This window comes from Oxyura jamaicensis, chromosome 17 (assembly GCF_011077185.1).
Source record: "Oxyura jamaicensis isolate SHBP4307 breed ruddy duck chromosome 17, BPBGC_Ojam_1.0, whole genome shotgun sequence".
Lineage (NCBI taxonomy): Eukaryota > Metazoa > Chordata > Aves > Anseriformes > Anatidae > Oxyura > Oxyura jamaicensis.
The window spans coordinates 9,865,648-9,885,756 of NC_048909.1; the positions used below are offsets into that span (position 1 = coordinate 9,865,648).

The following is a 20,109-nucleotide window of genomic DNA, read 5'->3' on the forward strand; positions in this document are numbered from 1 at the left end:
TCCACGTTGCTGCCCCCAGTCACCTTCCTGACCTTTGTGAGTTTAGAAGTGGCTTCTGAGAGGTATGCGGTGCTGCTGCACCACGTGTTAAGCTCCGGATGGATGGTTAGTGTCTTCCTTGGGCTCATACTCAGTTTTCTATTTTTGTATTGCCTGATTTTTGGGGGGGGATGGAGACTGGTTTCTGTAGCTAAAACATTTAAGAGAATGAATGAAAGAACCTGGGACGGCAGTGTGCAGCTGCTTACAATTGGTTGTTACCCTCTGCAGTTGAAAGAAAAATGAGATGTGACTAGGCAGCATTTGTGTTGAGAAGACTGCGAGGGAAGGCTGCTGTCTGCACTGCAACGTCCTGGAACGCTTTTGTGTGTGCGCTTTTTCTGCCACTCACTGACTGTTCCCAGATGTGCTTAGGTAACCAAATCTATCAAGATTATGATCTGGAGCTGCCAGCCTGCAGGCAGGCTGATCTGGCTGAGTAGACTGTATTTTGTTAAATTTAGAACAGTGCACAGAACACAATGCCAATCTCCTAACTCTCAGTCCTAGCATATTGTAATTTAGTCTCTTTTGATATGTTTTCATTTGCACCACCTGAATTTTTATTTTTGTCTAATAGGAATCTCCTCAAGACAGTGCTATCACCCGAGACATCAATCGAACGTTCCCTGCTCACGATTATTTTAAAGATACTGGAGGAGATGGTCAGGACTCCCTGTATAAGATATGCAAGGTATTCTTTAAATTCTTCTTTACTTATTTTGGTAACTTACATTTAAAATCTTTAACAGATGTAGCTCTGTTACCTGAGAAGAATATGGATGGTTTTATAGTTATCTGTATCGTGGAGACAGACTGGTGCTAGGCTCAGGTTGGTCCTTCACTGTAGATGTTTATCTGGCTATAGTGACATTCAGGTAGGAGATCTAAAGAAGTAAGCCCTCTGGATCCTGAACACTAATTTGTTTAGTGCAGAAACTTCATGTCAGCCTGGATCAGGCTGGACAAATTCTATGCTGTTACAGAGTTGACGACTAATTCCGTAGTGATCAAGAACAGCTTGTCACTCCAGCATGCTCCCTGGTTGTCAATATTGTCTAAATGACTCCGGCAAAGCTGGGGACACATGCAGGAAATCATGCTGATGTTGCCTCTTGATTTTGATTGACATTAATGTATTTTACTTTAATGTATACTAGCAAGTGTGAGTGCAAAATCTACATGAAATAAATGAAATACGTTGGATTTCTTCTGTTCAGCTTTCTCTGCATTCTTCAATGAGAATATTTTTGGATCTAAAATGGAGACAGTGAATGTTTGCAAATTCAAGAGATCAGTTTGTAATTTCACAAAGTGTGTTCCTGAGCTTTGTTGCTGCTGAGTGATGTGAAGTTTGTGTGGCCAGGTGACTGTTTCTCAAAAGGAGATATAAAAGTGCAGTGAGTGAGTGAGCTTCCATTTAGAAATCATGTTTTTCCTTATATCCACGTTGAAAGTTGTGTAGCTTTTTCCTTCAAATGAAGTACAAAAACACAAGCCATACTGCGCTGAATTTGGAGCAAGGTGTTCCTGTTAGGAGGAATGCAGAGACAGGGACACAGCAGATCCTTGGGTAAAGGTTAGAATGCAGTGAGAGAGAGAAAGAAAGGTGGGAGACCCCATCCCCGTAGCAGCAGGAAGGCTGCTCATCACAGTGTAGTTGGTTAGAGATGGTGAAAGGAACCTGTAGGCGTGTTTGTGATAGGCCTCTCCGACCAACAGGTATTCTAACAGAAATATCTGAGTGATTTGAGTGCATCAAACACAGGCAAAACGCAGCTGTGAAGAAACAATAAGAAATCTTAGCGTTTTTATCAGAACAGGGCAAATGTGGATAACTGCTTTTCTATAAATCACACCTCCGCATGGAAAAAACCTGCTGAAATCCAAACAGGGGGTGAAACTTTTCCAGAATATGACTAATGAACCTGTAGGATGTCATCTGAGATACGCTAGTCTAGCAAAGAGAAAAGATTTGGGGAAAAATACACAGTGGTCTTTAAGACTGGAGATAGCTATGTTATAAAGCCACAGGCATGCACTGGAGTTGTTTATTAAAAGGCAGAAATAAGCAGCACAAGTGGGCAGCTTGTTGTTTGTGTCTCAACCAGAATGTTTTAAGCTCCCAGCACCCTTTCCCTTGTGTTTCTTGTGTTTACCCACCTTCCCCATCTGACCTCCTAACACCCCTGTAGCAGCTGGTCAGAGGTAGAAGCTCTCGGGTAAATAGCTGGAGAGGCTGCAGTGGTCCTGGTGCATCGCTGCCAGCAGCCATCACCACTCCATGCCTCATGGATTCTTCACACGGGTTACCCCCTCGCTTCACTGGCACCAGTACACCTCATGAAAATTTCATGGAGCTGTGTTTAATGTAGCATTTGTTCTCATTGTGCTTTTAGCTTGAGACAGATATGCTGTAAAATTTGATTCCTTTTTTAGGCCTATTCTGTCTATGATGAAGAGATTGGCTACTGCCAAGGCCAATCGTTCCTTGCTGCTGTGCTGCTTCTACATGTAAGTGGTGGTTTTTTTTCCAGTTTGTCTTAAGCTTAAGAATAAATATTGCTCCACATGTCTGGGACAGCCATTGGTAACTCCCGAACCAGCGGGATTGCAGGCTGCTTGTCCACTTAAACGTTGGTCAATAATAATGTGATTTTAGACTGAGAAGAGTAAATTGTTTAAAACTTACTGGGATATTCATAACAAATGCTGCCTTTATTTGGACTACTGCATTGTAGGCCTTTGTGCTTCTTGGTTTTAGAGGTTACTGAAGGATAAAACAGTTCTTATATTTGTTTTGTTAATATACCCAAGAATACTTTTTTTAAACTTAATTGTTGTTGGTAAAAGTGACCTCGCAGAGTAATGTCCTTTAATTGCTTGCGTGTTCAGAAGCCAAGAGATTTATGGTTACTGTAAATCAGAAGCAAAAGTTTCAGATTCACTCATGCTTGGGAAATATGAGAGGATTAGAAATCTGTACAAATTATTTATAGACAGTTCTTTTTTAAAGGAAGGTCTGCTTTTTATCAGTGTGTGTATTGCAGCCACGGGCAGTTGAAACTGACCAGTTCCTAAGCCCAGCAGAGCTCTGAGATTTCTTTTCCCAAGCTAATTTTTAGTTGCTACAAGTGAGAACTGAGCATGAAGCCTTCTCTGCAGTGTTCAGTGTAAGAAGTCTGATCTTCGGTGTAGCCTTCTCCACAATGTTATGAAGTCGGTGGAGGATGTCAAAGATGCCGTAAACTCCGTTCTGTTCAAACATCAGGCAAATGACTAAGCAGAGCAACCTGTTGGTTCTTTGTGACGGTAATCTGAAACATTTGCTTGATGACCAATTAATCCTTCGCTACTGTCCTGAATCAGATCAAGAAGGATGATACTTTCTGATAGGAGAATCGAACCTTTTACTGAAACATACGTGCTTGCTTTTATCTTCTTCATTGTCTTATGTCCATTTTTTTGAATATCCATTGCATTAGAGAGAGTGGCTGTCAAGAATGGACCATGAGTTATCCTAGAATTCTTTCTTAATGATAATTATTGCCTGTGGGAATGAAGTACGCATTAAAAAGGTTAAATTTGAAATAAGTTTATTTTTATTTGATTCTCTTCGAAATCAGTCTTTGGAGTATGGCTGCTGGGGAAAATAAATATTAAGAAAGTGTTTCAGAAAAGGAGCCCTTCACTACCAGTTTGGCATGTCTCAGCAAAGTTTTCATTTTTAACAGACTCCATCTGCAGATTAATAATAGAATACTTGAGATGGATGTTCTGGCCTTTACAGGAACAAGTGATCGACCTGAAGTCAGACTTTACTATTACTGAATTTTGATGTTCGGGGGAAATGTCTGAACACTGACAAGCCACGATGAGTGTTTCTTCAGTTTTTGGCAGGAAAGGGATATTGAACGTTCCCAAACCAATGCTGAGTTGTGATAAATAGAGCTTTTGGTAGCAGTTACTGGTCTCTCGTATTCGTGGCATCTGAAAAATAAACATCAAATGTAATAATGTCATTTTAAAAGGTAAATATATAGTTAAAAATAAGGGAAAGATCCAGTTAAACATCATCTAATATTGCTTTTTTCTTAGTTACATAGGTGACAGAGTTAGGCTGTTTAAAATCTGTAGGATTCTGACACGATTTTGAAAAAATATGGCAAGAAGCTTCTTTGGTCTTGATGTCTGAAAGATGTTTTTTGAGTTAGGAAATTGGGAAATGGTTTATTCCACAGAGTAAGATGAAGTGCAGTTTCCAATGCTAGGTCTTGTTTTTTGTGTTAATACTTTTGTTTACTTTTAAACTGGTTTGGGCCAGATTAAATAGTAATAATTTGGCCTTTCTGTAAGAGGAAGGAGAAACAGCAAGGGCAAATGGACCCAGTATGAAAGATCTAAATGCTCCGTGATAAATACACTTTCCTCTCACAGATGCCTGAAGAGCAAGCTTTCAGTGTTCTGGTCAAAATCATGTTTGATTATGGACTCAGGGAACTTTTCAAACAAAACTTCGAAGATTTGCACTGCAAGTTTTACCAGCTGGAGCGCCTCATGCAGGTAGGTGCTCAAACTTGTGTGAACTGAATGGGTCAGAGCCTGCAGCTCAAACCGTTAGCAAAATCAGCAATTTGTTTTACACATGAATGCTGTTCGTAACCTTTTTCTGAGATTAGAGTGCCGACCTGAGCCAGTCGGATAGCACTGGCCATGCAGTAAGTCTGAAGGCAGAGGTGTCTGAGCAGCTTGAGTGGCTCTCATACAGACTGTCCTGCCAGTGACTTCTGAGCAGGGTCAGCACATCTCCTGTCCGGGTTTCTTGCTAGGGTGAGAGCGTGGAGACTGGGCTCATTGTGCATGTCGTACAGTGGCCTTTTGAGCATCTGCACTGGGACATGCCTTCAGCATCCTTGCAAGGTTCTTTAGCCTGTCAGGCAGCTGGCTTGTGAGGCATGAGGGGATACCGAAGCCTGCCTGTCTGCACTGGTTGTCACTGTAAGGGCTCTACCCAACTTCTGTTACTTTGGGATTTTAGCTAATGCTCCAAAATAGTGTGAGTTAACATTTTTTTTTTTTTTTTTTTAATATATATTGTTCTTAGGAATACATTCCTGATCTCTATAACCACTTTCTGGACATTAGCCTTGAAGCACACATGTATGCTTCCCAGTGGTTCCTTACATTGTTCACTGCAAAATTCCCTCTCTACATGGTCTTCCATATTATCGACTTACTCTTATGTGAGGTAGGTGTTATAATTGGAGATTTGTACTGCTAGTAACTTCTGACAGTTTTTTACTATCTTGGTTCATGTCCTTGTTACTATCTGTTCTTTCAGAGCTAGGCAAGTGATATTTGTTTTTATGTAGAAGTGTTACATTTTTGCACTGAAAAAGAGATCTCAGCGTTTTAAAGGTATGAATTGGGAACACGTGTGATTATAATACCGCATTTCAGAGAATACTGTTTAATCTGTATGTATAATTCCATACGGTGCTCATGGGATGGAAATTAATTTACATATATGTGGATGAAAGATTCCAAATTTCTTTGGTTGTTAAATTGTATTATACGTGATAGTTGTTTTTGTAGAACGCTGTTGCAAGAAGGCCATTGCATACAAAATTGCTCAGCTAACTTCTGTGCTGGTAATCTCACAAGCTTGGAGCTCTTTTTCCAGGAGACTGGAAGTCTCTTTATACTTCCCAGCATATAAGGAGGAAAGCAAATTCTTTACTGTGAGATTTTGTACATAATCATGTTTTAAACAGTATATTTGGTGGTACGTTGGTAAGTAGTGTAGTTTCAGTTGGAGCTTATTAAAATACTTGAACAATTCATATTTTGTACTGAAGCATCCTTGAGTTAACTAATGATTTGCTTCCTTACTTGCTGATTAACATTATTCATGCATTCTTCACCGGATCTGCAGTTGCTGCTGTGCAGTGGCAGTTTATCTGCATTTCCTACACGGAAGGGTTTCAGCATTCATAAACCTCCTGGTCAATGTTTTTACCCTTTCGCTGTTATCTGTCTGCTGCTTGATTTGTCCATGTGCCAATGAAACAGAAAGTAACAGATGGTATCTAGAAAATCAGTTTTATTTGTTTAGAAACACATTTTAAATTCATAAATAGTCAATGTGTTCATAGTGAAGGCTTAGGGTTTTTTGTCATGTAAAAATAATAGTGAAAAAACAATTCATTGGGGAAAAGAAAGACAATCTTAAAATATCAGCGATGTGTCTTGATTTTTGAAGGTCCCACTTAAGTTGCATGCTGCTGTTGACTTTTCATAATTAATTGGGCAATTTAAATAAAACACTTCCAAAAAGTAGTGGCAAAGGTTAGATGATGTAGGACTCTGTCCTAAAGTGAGTCACTTTCTTTGTCATTAAAAGAATTATTCCAACTTTTGAATAGCAGAAATTAATACATTTGTGCATATATTGCTGCATTTGACTCCAGTGTTTTCTGAAGTTGCTGTATGAAAGTTAAGTGTCCTTTAGCTGCCCAACTAGTCATTAAAAATAAAGTACAGTGCTTTTATCATTCTGGAGTTTCAAACTACTAAGGAGATGTTAAAACCTGTGTTAAAATATTGGTTTGCTCTCACATAATGGCAATCCAGTAAAAATACCTTCCTCATTTTTGGCAAAGTCATTCTCTGGGCCTTTGATTTAATGTAGTACCTGTAGTTACCTGCAAGTGTAAACTTGTATCCTGGTTCTCAACTTCACAAAACTAGGCAAACAACGAAACCCACCAAATAATTTAATAACTAGGATTGTAAATACTGAGAAATGAATTTATTTTGTCATTATTTTTCTCTTTAGGGAATAAGTGTTATTTTCAATGTTGCGCTGGGATTATTAAAAGTGAGTATCCAATTTTTAAAGTGTTTTATACTTCATCATGCACTGTATCAAAATTTAAGATGTTTATTAAAAACAATTTAATAATTATTATATATTTTTAAAGCTCACAACTTGCTGTATTACATATGCTGTTGTCTGGCTTACTCAGTGCAGCAGAGTGCTTTTGGGGGAAAAGAGTGCAGGGAAATAGAAGGTTGCAGAAATAGAAACAAACCCAGTTTGAAGGAAGTTAAAAAGTAAATATGTTCTTGGGAGCTTTACAAAACTGTTGTTGCTTTGTCTCTGGGAATTCAGTATTTGTTCAAAATCTGCTTTGCAATTACTGGGTCTTCTTTCCTTGTCTCCAGACTACCAAGGATGATCTGTTACTGACTGACTTTGAAGGGGCATTAAAATTCTTCCGTGTACAGCTGCCCAAGAGATACCGTTCAGAGGAAAACGCAAAAAAGCTGATGGAATTAGCCTGTAATATGAAGGTAAAGATGTGGTGATAGCAACTGTGAGCATGTCTGGAATGGGTACAATTTCAGTTTCCATATGTAACTTTACAATTTGTTTGTCCAAATGAAAATAATTGCAGATTTATTGCAGTGAAATACAGAAAAGCCCTGAGATTTTCAGTGATAGCCCACCTGGAGAAATGAGAGAGACTAGCTTTCAGAGAGCACTATTCAGTGCTACTTAAATCAGACTTAAACAAACAAGCAAAAAACAACACAACAACAAAAACACCACTTATAGCACTAAAATAAAACACTGACATAGCTGCAGTTCTTTGAAATGCTCATCTAGTAGTAGGCGCAAAAAGGGTAGTAGCTTTAACTGAGAAGAAGGGGGGAGGTTTTATTTAAAACAGAGTATATAATGCACAAACAAAATGTTATCTTTCAGAGTGTGGCTATTTTTAATTGGGCGCACATTCTACTGTAATAAAAAAGTACCGAGAATGATTAGCCTTCTGACTTATAGAACAGAAATCATGCATCACAATAAAATGTCATCTCTGATCCTTATAGGAGCCTTCTTTTGAACAGAATAGAAACTAGAGTTCAGTGTGTATTGTAGACTGTAGAGATGTTGAATTAATCTCAATAGTTCCTGTTTTCTGAGATAACTTATTCAGAGAGCTCTGTGGGCTTCCTTGTGTATTAGAATTGCTGAGGTACACAGTGGAGTTTTTTTGTTTGATGTTTTTTGTTACATTTCAGTTGCCCATTAAGCCCTATTTATTAAGTATAACTTTAAAATAAAACTTCTAGCCTTTGACATTAAGACTTTAGTTATTTACATCAAGTATTGCATTATCTTGTAGCTGAAAGTCAATTGCTTTTATAATCAATAAATATTCTAACTAAAGCTTTACATTGGCATTTTGGAATAGGCCCTTAAGATAGAATTTCAGAATGAAGTTACCGTAAGAAATGTATTGTTTCCTCTTTATAGGTGGGATGATGGAGTTCTAAAATGGAACTCTGGTAATTTATTTTGTATATCTTAAGGAAGCTGTGATTCTTTCTTTATAGTTTCACATAGATTAACTTTTGGTCAAATATACAGGTATGATTCTTTTTTTTATTTCTTAAAAGTCACTGGAGGCATTATTTTGTAGCGTCAGTTTATAAGTGCACATCTTCCCTAGTATGTTAACATTCAAGACATCCTGTAGTAGTAACGATATTCTCCATAGAATTCAACATGTATTACATGACACTAGTGTAGAAATTAGGAAATAATTTAGAAGTAAGCAAGCTGTTTTAGCTCATCCGATCATTTGATGTTAGCCACAGATTAGACGTTGCATGTACATCTGGTTAAGATCACATGCAATGGGTGCATTTGCTTTTCATGTTTCCAAATAACTTGTTCCTCTTCCCACTCTGCCAAATTTCCCTTCGTTCTCAGTGCTGTGTCAAGTAAAGGCAAACAGTCAAGGTTGTACACTGGTTTCTTGAGTGCTGCATGTTTCCAGGGGGTTTAATGGAAAGTTATGGAGAAAGTGCAGGCTGCACTGCACTGTGCAGGCTCTGCACAGATGCTGCACACTTCGGTATCTCATCCCTGTTTGTTGCCTCTGATTGGAGTGCTGCACGTGATCGCCTTCTTTGACCTAAAATACAAGTCCTTCGCTGTCAGTAGAAATCTCCAGCTCTGTGTCTGGAAGTGTTTTTGAGCAAAAGAGGGTCTGATGTCAAAATAAATCATTTATAGGAAGGGTAGCTTGGCTAAGGCATTGTGATTACAACAGCATTCTGCTGAAAAGGAGGTCAGTAAATGATGAGCTTGAGACAGCGCTAATTTCTTCAAGTCACTCCTCAGTGGTGCAGTCAAATGTTCACAGACTTACTGCTGCCTTCGGTGCCCCTGGAGAACTGGTGGGACTCCATTGTTTGCTTCTGCCTTCCATCACCACGCACACCCATAGGCCTTGCTGACTCCAGGAGCGCGGCTCCCTCTCCGGGTCCAGAGTCGAGAGCTGGTGACAACAGCAAATGTTCTCGTGATCACCTCGTTTTTAGTATCTAGAGGCAAAACTGGTTTAATGCACTCAGAAAAGTAGAAGATGAAATCATAGTGGTGTGACTTCCTTCTCATCCTCTTGCACAGCTGGATGCCTCACTTTCAAGAGCTATCCTTTACACAGCTTGAGGTTTGGTGTATGAAACCCAACAATTCGGGCAGTGTTTCAGCAGAGCAGTGAAATAACCTCCTGAGGTCACTGGCTGTATTGTCAGTAGGGTTAATACTCTCAGAGTTTGTCTGGCCTGATTAGTAAGAATAACTTCTGCACTTGTGATGAGGCTGACTGACTCCACTTAAATGGGTTGGCATCTCCAAAAAAAAGTCACCTGAAACACATTCAGCTAAATGTTTCTGTGCAACTCTCACTAGGGGGAGCCTACCTACCAGTTTTCTACAGCTCATTTCAAGTAAGAGTGTTAGTGATAAAAGCCACAGATAAGAGAAATTAAAGCGTGCTTTCCATTGTCTGCCATTTATGCATGTAAAGTTTGTTTAATATATTTCTCAGACAAAGCCTGTTTGTAAGAGGAAAACATATCCATAGCTGTTCCATTTTCTTGGTTTACTAAGATAACAAGAAAGGCTCAGCAGCTTTTCTTACTAGCAATTTAATTTAGATGGGTGCTGCCTTGCATGCAAAATGCTTGCAGCAGTGTGAGCATAGCCTGTGTCGCTAAACCTGGCTTCAGACCCCTGGAAATACGCCTGGAAATCTTGTGTTCTCTGTCCCTATAGGACTTGGACAGTGCGCACAAAATACTGGATTGAACATCACCTTTCTCTCCCCTCTCACAGAAAGGGAAACTGGGACCCTGAGAGAGTCACTTGCCCAGTGTTGTGCAGTCTGTCAGAGAGGAGAACAGAATTCCTGTCTTCCGAATCCCAGAGCAGCAGGGGACAGAGCATATTTGCTTCTGAGGTGTTGCTGCTTGCCTGAAACACCTAGACAACTTTAGGACTGGATTGTTTTCTACTGGGCTTGAGCAACGCTAGCAGAAAAGTCAGCTGAGCCTGCGCTTGCCCTTTCAGCATTTGCAGCCTCATGCAAAGCAAAGCAAACATTTCTGCATGATGATGAATGTTACAGCTGAAAAAGCAGCTGAAGAAACCTCGCCACCATGCTAAGTCAGAAATTAAACACGCGCTGTGGGCCTCAAAGCAATCTGTTTGGCTAAGTCACTGTAGTATTTGGAGCATCAAATAGCTGTACGGTACCAAGGAGATCTCGGGTAGGATGCTCTAATGGATCCCTTTCAAAAACTTTTCTGTTTCACAAAAGGATAAGAGAAAGGGATTCCGCTGTGATTATATTGAGTGGAATAGAACTTTTGACTATGTCTGATGGTTTGACACTCAGAATTTGAGTGAACATGTTAGCTGTGTTTTGTAGAAGGCAGGAGTTGCCCAAAGCTTGTACCATAACCCTTTGTGAATTGTGTGTTCTTTTATTGATGTTCTGGACAGGAACTAATGGGCTGCTTTAATTTAGATTAGCCAGAAGAAGCTGAAGAAATACGAAAAGGAATATCATACCATGAGAGAGCAGCAAGCTCAACAGGAGGATCCTATAGAAAGATTTGAGGTAATGCCTACCTACTGCAATCTGTTTTAACACAGAGCACCTGCAGGAAGTTCCTGCTTTGACTTTTTCTTCTTTAAGCTGTTTTCTTTGTTTTGTGACCAGTTTTTGATGTAGCAGGAAAACAGACTACATGAACATCGTGTACATTTCTTTGTATTGGCAATGTCAATTGTGGCAGGGTTCTTGTGAGCTCAGCTTCTCAGTGGAAAAAGGAATAGTGTGAATTTCTATTTGGGCTTATAGAACTCTTTCACTAGAGCCAGGTTTTGGCACTTATGTAATGTGCTGATTGTGCCAAGTGTCAGGAGCAGAAAGAAAACTCCTAATTGATTATAGCTCTATTTTCCATTGATTATAATCTTTGCCTTTACTCCTCTCCCTGATTTTAAATAATGTATGTTGTGGTAAGTATATAATTTTATAAATATTTGTTTTGAAAAAAATATAGGAATATATTTTATATCTAATTCTGTGTGTTTATACATAACACATCAACACACATACATTTATGTATTTTAAGCTGAAAAGTTGTATATAAACTTTAATATCTGTCTGTGTGCTGGAAATTGTAGCAGGAGAATATAGAATGGCATTCCCAGGACCATCCTCTCACCTTTTCTAGCATGCAAATTTTATTTTCAGCCAAGAAAATCAGTTTTTGTAGAAACCTCCTTGCAAGATATTGATGGCAGAAAGACACCCCTATCATTGCATTCTTCAAAACCAGTTCTCCAGGAAATCAAGTAATAGATGAGCAGTGTTATTTATATATGGTTTCTTTTCAACATTTAATTTATCCTAACAATACGGCTAGCTGCTTTTGTCCTCAATAAATTTAATGCAGGTCTCTTTCAATACTTGAGATATAAGGTAGCTTTTTTGTTCAGGCACAGTAAGCATTGCTTTATAGACAAATACCTGGTAAGACTTTTCTTGACTTCTTTTTTTCCCCATAGCGCGAAAACCGTCGTCTACAAGAAGCAAACATGAGGCTTGAGCAAGAAAATGATGATCTTGCACATGAACTGGTGACCAGCAAGATTGCTCTGCGAAAAGATTTAGACAATGTAAGACTTTTTTATGTTCTGTAGTGGAGACAAAGTACTGGGCTAATCCTAGTTAATCCTGTCGTTGAAGGTATCATAGAATGTTTTCCCACTTCGTAAATTTGCGTTTTCTCTTCACAGGACTGATAAATCCCTTCTTCTTTGTTCCTTATGGGATGTATCTTCACTCATGTCTTGCATTCAGGGTTAGGGATTGCCTTTATGTTTATTTCTGAGACTACTGGGCTACTTGTAGTCCTGTCAGGTCCGTAGGCTGAGCAGGTGCAGGTTTTCACATTACATGGTGGGGGGGGGGGCATGTTTACAGGGTATCTGATACGCTGCAGAATGTGGTGGTATTGATTTGGGTGGGATAGGATTCTTTCCTCCTCCGTGTTCCTACTGCAGAACGGTGATATATAGACCTGTGTCAGATATCCATGAGAAATAAGACCACTGACTGAAACACTGATTGCTCTGAAAAGCATTCAGTGTAATTTGAGAAAGACAGGTTCTAAACCTGTACTTGAGTAATTACTTTCTGCTATATGTATATTGAAAGAAAGTATAGCAGGAGCCAAGTCTTTGAATTGTTACAAAAAATAATAGCATGTATTCTGTATTCTGTTTTCCTTCAACTGGTATTTTCATGTGTATGATCTCACAGGAGATGGGCTTTTCTAAAATAGCTAATAAACTTGGAAGTCGGAGTCTGTCTGGCTCTTAGATACCTCCGGCAACTCTAAAAAAGTTCCTGTGGTTTGGGTCTGGCTTGTTGAAATCTGCCCATGTTGAACTCACTGTCAGTGGTTGTTTCCCATATCAGTAGAGCTCTCAGGAGGAAGCTTCAGGTTTGCTTTGTTGTAGGTTTTGTTTTTTTTAAGCTTGCTCTCCCATTCCCTTCTTTACATAGTCATATCTGGGAGAGTTTATCAGGTTATGCTTTTTTACAAGACATGCTGAGGCAGAAAGATACTGGCATTTGTAGTGCATGTAGTAGGCTAGAACGCGTTTGGTCTATCTGCTTAGAGATATGAAGAGTTCAAGTACTTGGTTTTTGGCAGTTTTGTTCTGTACTAAGCTAAGTACGTTTCAGAAATCTCAAAGGAAAATAACTTTCAAAAATCATGTAGTGCAGGGGTTGACGGGCTTTAAAGCGTTTCAACTTTCCTGCTGCAGAGAACATTAAGTTTTCCCACAGTCTCCTGGAAACCTGCTATTAGAAAAATATTCAAGGTAAATGTTGATGCTAATGGATGAATGTTGCTCTTAATGAGGTTTGTTTGGTGACTTTCAGGTTTATTACACCTACTGCTCTATGTTAAATGTCGAAATTATAGAAGTATGTTCCATACAGGGTTTTCACAAAGCATTGCTATGTCCACTTCCTTTTACCTATGCTTTTTTACTTCATTAAAGATAGCTCATAGAAGGCTACGCAGACTGACCAGTAGTTGCACTCAGAGGGTGGACTGCAGCAAATAAAATGTACTGAAGAAGCTTTTTGTATCTGTTTTTAGCTGTTGTTTGTGGATGCTTCAGTACATGTAAGACAGTTACGCTTTTGTATTGGTTCATTGAAATGGAGAGCCAGGAGAGGAACAAAATTAAGCAAAATCTTTGAGATACCCCAGTGGATATGTAACAGTGATGCCTTCAAAGGTGGTAAACGATTGGTAGCATTCAGTCAGGTTATCCCCCAGGAGGAGATAGGTAGGTTTGATCCTACTTTAGGACCCTGATTAATTCTTCTAATTGGAACCTGAAATGGTAAGTTTCATTCTACTAGCCAGATGTCCTGAAAGAAAAGTACCAAAGGACATTGTTTAATACACCTTTTCTAATACCTTCATGGTGTGTCTGAAATCTTGCAGCCTAAAAGATCAAAGCATTTGGGAATATGAGAATTTCCTTAATAACCTTTGCACTAGACCAGAAAATAGGCTTCATTTTTCTGCTGTTGCTAGACTCTCACCATCCCAGTTTTCTTTAACTTTAAAACAGCCTTAAAAACCATGTATAATGAAAGGATCTTCTCTTTGCCTTTGCCATCTGTTTTAAAGGATCAGCAGGACTTTAAGGGACTAAAATTCACTTTCTGATTTTCTTCCTTTGAAGGGAAATGGTACAGCTACTCTCTGAACATTTTATATTTCAGTTGAGTTATTGATCTATTTTTATGTAGAATTCGTACACCTGTTGGGAAGTACTGAGCTGCCGTGTATAAGACCGGAAAAAGATGTCTTACTTTGCAGAGGTAGTTTTGAGTGGCTTATGAAGAGCACAAGATTTTTTAACTATACGTCTTTATTAAAAAAAAAAAAAAAAGTAAAAAATAAATAAATAAAAGGTATGCTTTCTGGTGGGACATCTCTTTTCTTAAAAGAGAGGAGTCTGACATTTATTTTGGCAGCTAATTTTTTTAATACATTTTCTGGTTGATATAAAGGTGGTATCAAATCCCCTGGTAGGCATCAGAGAGGTGTGTTTTTAATGTTATAGAGACATTTTTCATGAATTCTGTTTGCATTACAAGTTTGGATGCTTGCAAATTGAACTTAACGCCTAAGCTGATTATAGTTGTTTATTGATCTTGCACATTGTGAGCTGTTTTGTACCTTTCATTGTCTTCAAAATGTATTGGTCAGCTTCCAGTTTGGATGAGAAAACAAAGCTTAATTCTGTAATTGGATTTCTTTGGAGCAAGGCCTACTCCAGTTTTGCTAAAAATAATCTCTAAATTCAAGAGAGACTGTAGGGGTGATGGAGTATAGTGGTGTACTCTGTTAATTTTAATTTATTGCTGCTTTGCCATTGCCGATGGTACTTGTTCAGAAAAATAATTATAATTAAATGTTTATTTATTTATAATTAAAATAAAACAATACCACAATAATCCAGCTATTCTTATTAGTAACAGTGAACAGACTTTTATTAATAAGAATTAAAAGACTGTTTTCTCCTACCGGAGCCTCCATCCATGGCTGCCTCACAGCATCAGCACAGCAAGAAAGCCTCTTCAGTGCTGTAAACTTCTCTGTGTTTCAGGCGGAGGAGAAGGCAGATGCTCTGAACAAGGAACTGCTAATGACCAAGCAGAAGCTGATTGATGCAGAAGAAGAAAAGAGGCGCTTAGAAGAAGAATCAGCTCAGGTTAGGGGTATTTCTGTCATTTTCACATTTCTGCGCAGTACAGAGAGAGGGGGAAAAAAAGTGACAAGCGTGGGAAGAGCGTAATGTTCGAAGTCATGTTTGTGCCTCTTCTGTAGTGTAAAGGACGTCAGCAAAGCAGAATTCTTTGCTTTCCTGTCAGGTGCTTCATAGAGTAGTGAATTTTTAACTTGAAATTGCGAAGGCGCAGACTGTGCCAGAGATTGCTGCACAGAGAGGCAGCATGGGACTTCACCTGTCAGTACATTTAATACTTTCTTCTCTAAACTAGTCATTTTTCTAGCAATGAGAACCACCAAAGTCCAGCTTTTCCCTGTTTCTATGTAGGTGAGATGGACCCTTATTCCCTGTAGAATACTGCCCTATGCAAGAAGTATTGAGGTTAAGGAGGAGGAGGAAATACCAACCATTTATTTTTTCAGGTTGTACAAATATCACAAGCCTTTTACTTTTTTTCCTACAGCTGAAGGAAATGTGTCGTAGGGAACTAGATAAAGCGGAGTCAGAGATCAAAAAGAACAGCTCTATTATTGGTGACTACAAACAGGTAAGCTCAATGATTATGTGTTTTGCAATCTAATCCCAAGACTTTCTCAGGCACTTTAGGAGACTTCTCCGCCATGCATTTGAGGAGACGTTTTAGCTATTTTAAGCAGGTAACTTGTTCTTGCTTTGTGTTTATTTTGCTGAAATAGTGATAGCCAGTTCTGTTTACCCCCTGACATGGGTATTTGTAGACCACCACTGCCTCGGTGACAGCCTAACATTGTTCAAGTTAGCTCTCATCAAAGTTGTGCCTTATTCTAAAAGCTCTTTAATCTTCACTTCTTCAATCAGATGGTAATTGCAGTTAAGGAGAAAAAAAGATGTCCTTTTTCTTTTCAAAGATTTTGCTTTAGAATTCAAGCACCTGATCATCAGGTATCAAGGGAGCGAAGCCTTTTGTCCCAAAGACAACAAGAAGAGCCATGCTTTTCCTAATCTTTTTGGATTCCTACGGCAAGGCCGAACAAAAGGCCAATAACTTACATTGAAACTGCACATTTTCCTATAGGCATAGGAGAAAATGTATAGAATGAGACAACTTAATGTAGTATCCCAATTTTCTGGATTTTTCTCAGAGCCCTCAAACAATCCATATTAACATTCTTGTAGCACTCATCTGTGCTTTAGCATTCATCTTGGAGAAAATGTACATTTATAAATGACCTGCTAACATAATTTTGGTTTCAGATTTGTTCCCAGCTGAGTGAGCGGCTGGAAAAGCAACAAACAGCAAATAAAGCTGAAATTGAGAAAATACGGGTAAGAGACCAGATAGAACCATAGTCTGAATTGTTTAAATCTTTTAGCCAAATCATAACAGAAATAATATAATTTGTCATTACTATAATGATGGTTGAAAGAGCATTCATTGTTGACTTACAGTTTTGGAAATAAGATTATGAGGGGGAGATCTTGGAGGAGGGATGGATAGCTGTCATCTTTTTCCATTGCTGTATTGGTTACATTTTTATGCTGGGCAGTAATAAATGTTAATTGTTCTGAGGGGTCTTTTATTTTTATTTTTATTTATTTTTTAATTGGAGGAGATTGGTCTGGCTGTCTTTTACAGAGCCAGTTTTACCAAAAATACAGCAGTGTGTATTTGTACAGCCCACAGATCTGGGCATGGCTGGAACCTACTTGGCTGTGCTCCCTGGTAGTTAAGAGTTTGCAAGCCATTAATGGTCCCTCTGGCATTGTGCTGCTCTGCCAGAGCAGAGGCAGGAAAAGGCTGTGATAATATCGTCAACGCTTCAGTACAAGCATTCACAATCAGGTATTTACTTTAGCAAAAAGTGGATGACTGTGAACATTGCCGGGAGTTCTTCAATAAAGAAGGCCGTGTGAAGGTTGCTAGTTCAGCCAAGGATGGTTCCGATGAGGACACAGATGAGGAGAAGGAAACACTGAAAAACCAGCTGAGGGAGATGGAGCTTGAGCTGGCCCAGACCAAATTGCAGCTTGTGGAAGCGGAATGTAAAATACAGGTAATACTTTGGGGTACATAGTGTATATGGTGTGCCTGCATTCCTAGAAAAATGTGTTTGTTGTAGAGGGATTGGGGCAGATCCTGTTGGTTGAAACTGTAACCTGCTGTTTCCTGTATGGCTTATTTAACCAAACATTGTCTGAAACGTGGTGTATGCAGATAAAATAATTGAAATTGCATGAACTGTATTTACCAGCTACCACAACTTGCAGACATTTGCCTGGCTGCAGTGCAGTACTTACTGACTGATCTTCTGCAACTTCTTGGAAGAAATCCAAGTTCTGACAAACTACTGAACCATGCATTTCTTTATCTCACAATGTTAAATGAAGAACTAATGTGACAAATGTTAGACATATTTCTTAAAACATGGTTGAAAAGCACTCCAGGTATTTGAGGTACTAGTGTAAAATATGACAATGTTGTTGTTTTAGCCTAAAACTGGTATGTTAGTGCTTCTTCACAGAAACTTAAAAATTAGTCTGTAGAATATCCACTTTTTGTGGGAACACCTCCTTCTCAGATAGAAAGAATTAATGGATTTACATGTACTAAAGAAAGCTGAATGTTTCACTTTGGGCAACAGTAAAGGCTTGTTTTGCTTTTCAAAACTTTTTTTTTATCTGCTTCATAGAATCATAGAATATTCCGAGTTATATTACTTCTAATTTATGTAAGACTTGTCCAGCTTCTACAGTAGCCAAGAGATTGTAGATGTCCTACAGCCTTCTAAGTTTAACTCCTGTAACTTTGTGTTGTGAATGCATACCAAATTAAATAAATTATTCTTCTGTTTGCAGGATTTGGAACACCATTTGGGTCTGGCATTGAATGAAGTACAAGCTGCAAAGAAAACATGGTTCAACAGAACAATAAGCTCTATAAAAACAGTGACTGGAGTCCAAGGAAAAGAGACTTGTTGAAAAGCAGTTCGGTCAAACACACCTTCTTAACACAACACCTTTTGTTGCCTTCCTTGGCCAGATGTTTAATTCTGTGACATGAGAGGACCAGAATGTAAATACAATAGAAACACAGCATGTCAGGATTTCAATAGGTCAGTGATAAAAAGGATGGAAACACAAAAATGGCTTTATTGCTAGACACGGGATCTTCATACTACTGATATTTAACAGGTGATGTAGCTAGATTGAAGCTCTTCAGAGAAACACTCCATTCTGCGGTCTGGCTGGAGGCTTTTCACAGACTAGGTACGAGAACTTACCAAACCCTAATCGTTAAGTTTACATATGATAGGTTTTTTTACAGTTATAACCTTTTTTAATATTTTATTTGAAAGGAAAAGTGTCACTAACAAAGTTTAAAAAAAAAAAAAGAAAAAAAAAAAAAAGAAAAAAAGATAACTTTAACAAGAACTACATCAGTGCCAGAAAGCAGTCCCCAGAGGTAGGATATGGAGAGTAGGAGGTGACATGTTTTGCTTTATGAATGGGGATGATGATTTCAGCATTCCTGTCGGAGCAACCCCACTTTGTTTTAGTTAGATGCAGCATCCATCTCTCTGTGTTTGGCATTTCTTTCTGTTACTAATCAATTCTATGCAACTCTGGGCTTTTTTTTTTTTTGGCATGGACTGCCAAACAAATTCACAACCTGAGGTTGGGAGCCTTGTCTAAGTGCTAGACAAGAATAATCAGAATTCTTGGCAAATTTCCGTTTCACTTCTGTGTCATATTGTTTGATCCACATATCAACAGCGTTAAAATTCCCAACACCAGAACTGCTAATAAGTACTAATTATGTGGATGGTCTGACAATTAAGTCTTTGTTTTTTTTGTCTGTTTTTTTTTTGTTTTGTTTTTGTTGTTTTGTTGTTGTTGATGTTTTGTTTTGTTTTTAACTGGCTGTAGGAGGCCTTCTGTGAAGCTCTGAGAAAGCTTCCAGGATTTAGTTTTGCACATAGGTATGAATGGGACAAAGAAACAATAAACTGAGATATATATGAGGCAAAAATCACTGCGTGAGTGTAGCTGCGAGCATCTATAGCTGTCCAACTGGCTTCCCTGTTAACATGTTCAGAGGTTGTGTAGGTCATTTTCCACGCTCGATGCAGTTGCACTAATAGGTGCTAAACGTGCTTGGATTTCTTATTCTTTGGATTGTCTTGAGTTCTCACCAGAAAGCTGTAGAATGGAGTTTGCACCTTGTATTTTTTTTTAATTTATAATGGTTTGTGTTATGCTGAAGTATCTATTGCATCAGTGGATAAATTTTGTGTGCAGTGTGAGTATAAGCTGGTAACAATAAGAGGCACTGGTTTGTATATAAAGATATTTGGTTTATTTTGTATTTCTACCTTTTTCTTGTTTACTGTACTAATGCTAGCTAATGTACTCTGTAACTACAGAATAGAACATGCTATGTCCAAGCTTTTTTCCTTAACTGCATACATTATCTCTATTGTTTAATACCAAAACAAAACAAAACCTGTAACTCCATCAATATTAGATGCGTGGACATTGTGGTAGCATAGTTGCAGTGTGTATACTTTATGAACTGAAATATAAACTAGTAAAATTGTATAACTACTTTGTTGTTTCATTTCATTTTAACAGGAATTCATTAAATATTTTGCAATATGAAACCAATTTTCTTCTTAAAATAGAAGCATTAGGATCTGCAAGCTTCTGTAAGACCAAAACTATATTCATGCTGCAAAGGGCTTTGCTAAAAAAGACTGCATGTTCTTCATGTTGCCAACACTGCTTTATATAATAAAATCTAGGTTTTGCTTAGAAAAAACAGAAACTGCAAAAATGACCTTGTGCAGCTTGAGGCTTGTGACTCAGTATTTCTCAAATATATACAATTTAGA

General features: G+C 38.4%; 1 protein-coding gene across 2 annotated transcripts in view; it reads left to right on the forward strand.

The window, feature by feature from the left end:
- The window catches only part of RABGAP1 (RAB GTPase activating protein 1), a 69,378-nt gene extending 49,556 nt beyond the window's left edge, over positions 1–19,822 (forward strand). For both annotated transcript variants that reach the window (XM_035341497.1, XM_035341498.1), the window contains 13 exons: positions 620–733; positions 2,479–2,553; positions 4,477–4,602; positions 5,144–5,287; positions 6,878–6,919; positions 7,267–7,395; positions 10,929–11,021; positions 11,978–12,088; positions 15,116–15,220; positions 15,702–15,785; positions 16,472–16,543; positions 17,074–17,271; positions 18,074–19,822. In XM_035341497.1, the coding sequence (XP_035197388.1) occupies positions 620–733; positions 2,479–2,553; positions 4,477–4,602; positions 5,144–5,287; positions 6,878–6,919; positions 7,267–7,395; positions 10,929–11,021; positions 11,978–12,088; positions 15,116–15,220; positions 15,702–15,785; positions 16,472–16,543; positions 17,074–17,271; positions 18,074–18,196 (1,416 nt within the window). In that variant the 3' untranslated portion in view covers positions 18,197–19,822. The remainder of the gene's footprint in view (positions 1–619; positions 734–2,478; positions 2,554–4,476; positions 4,603–5,143; positions 5,288–6,877; positions 6,920–7,266; positions 7,396–10,928; positions 11,022–11,977; positions 12,089–15,115; positions 15,221–15,701; positions 15,786–16,471; positions 16,544–17,073; positions 17,272–18,073) is intronic.
- The last annotated feature ends 287 nt before the right edge of the window (positions 19,823–20,109 follow it).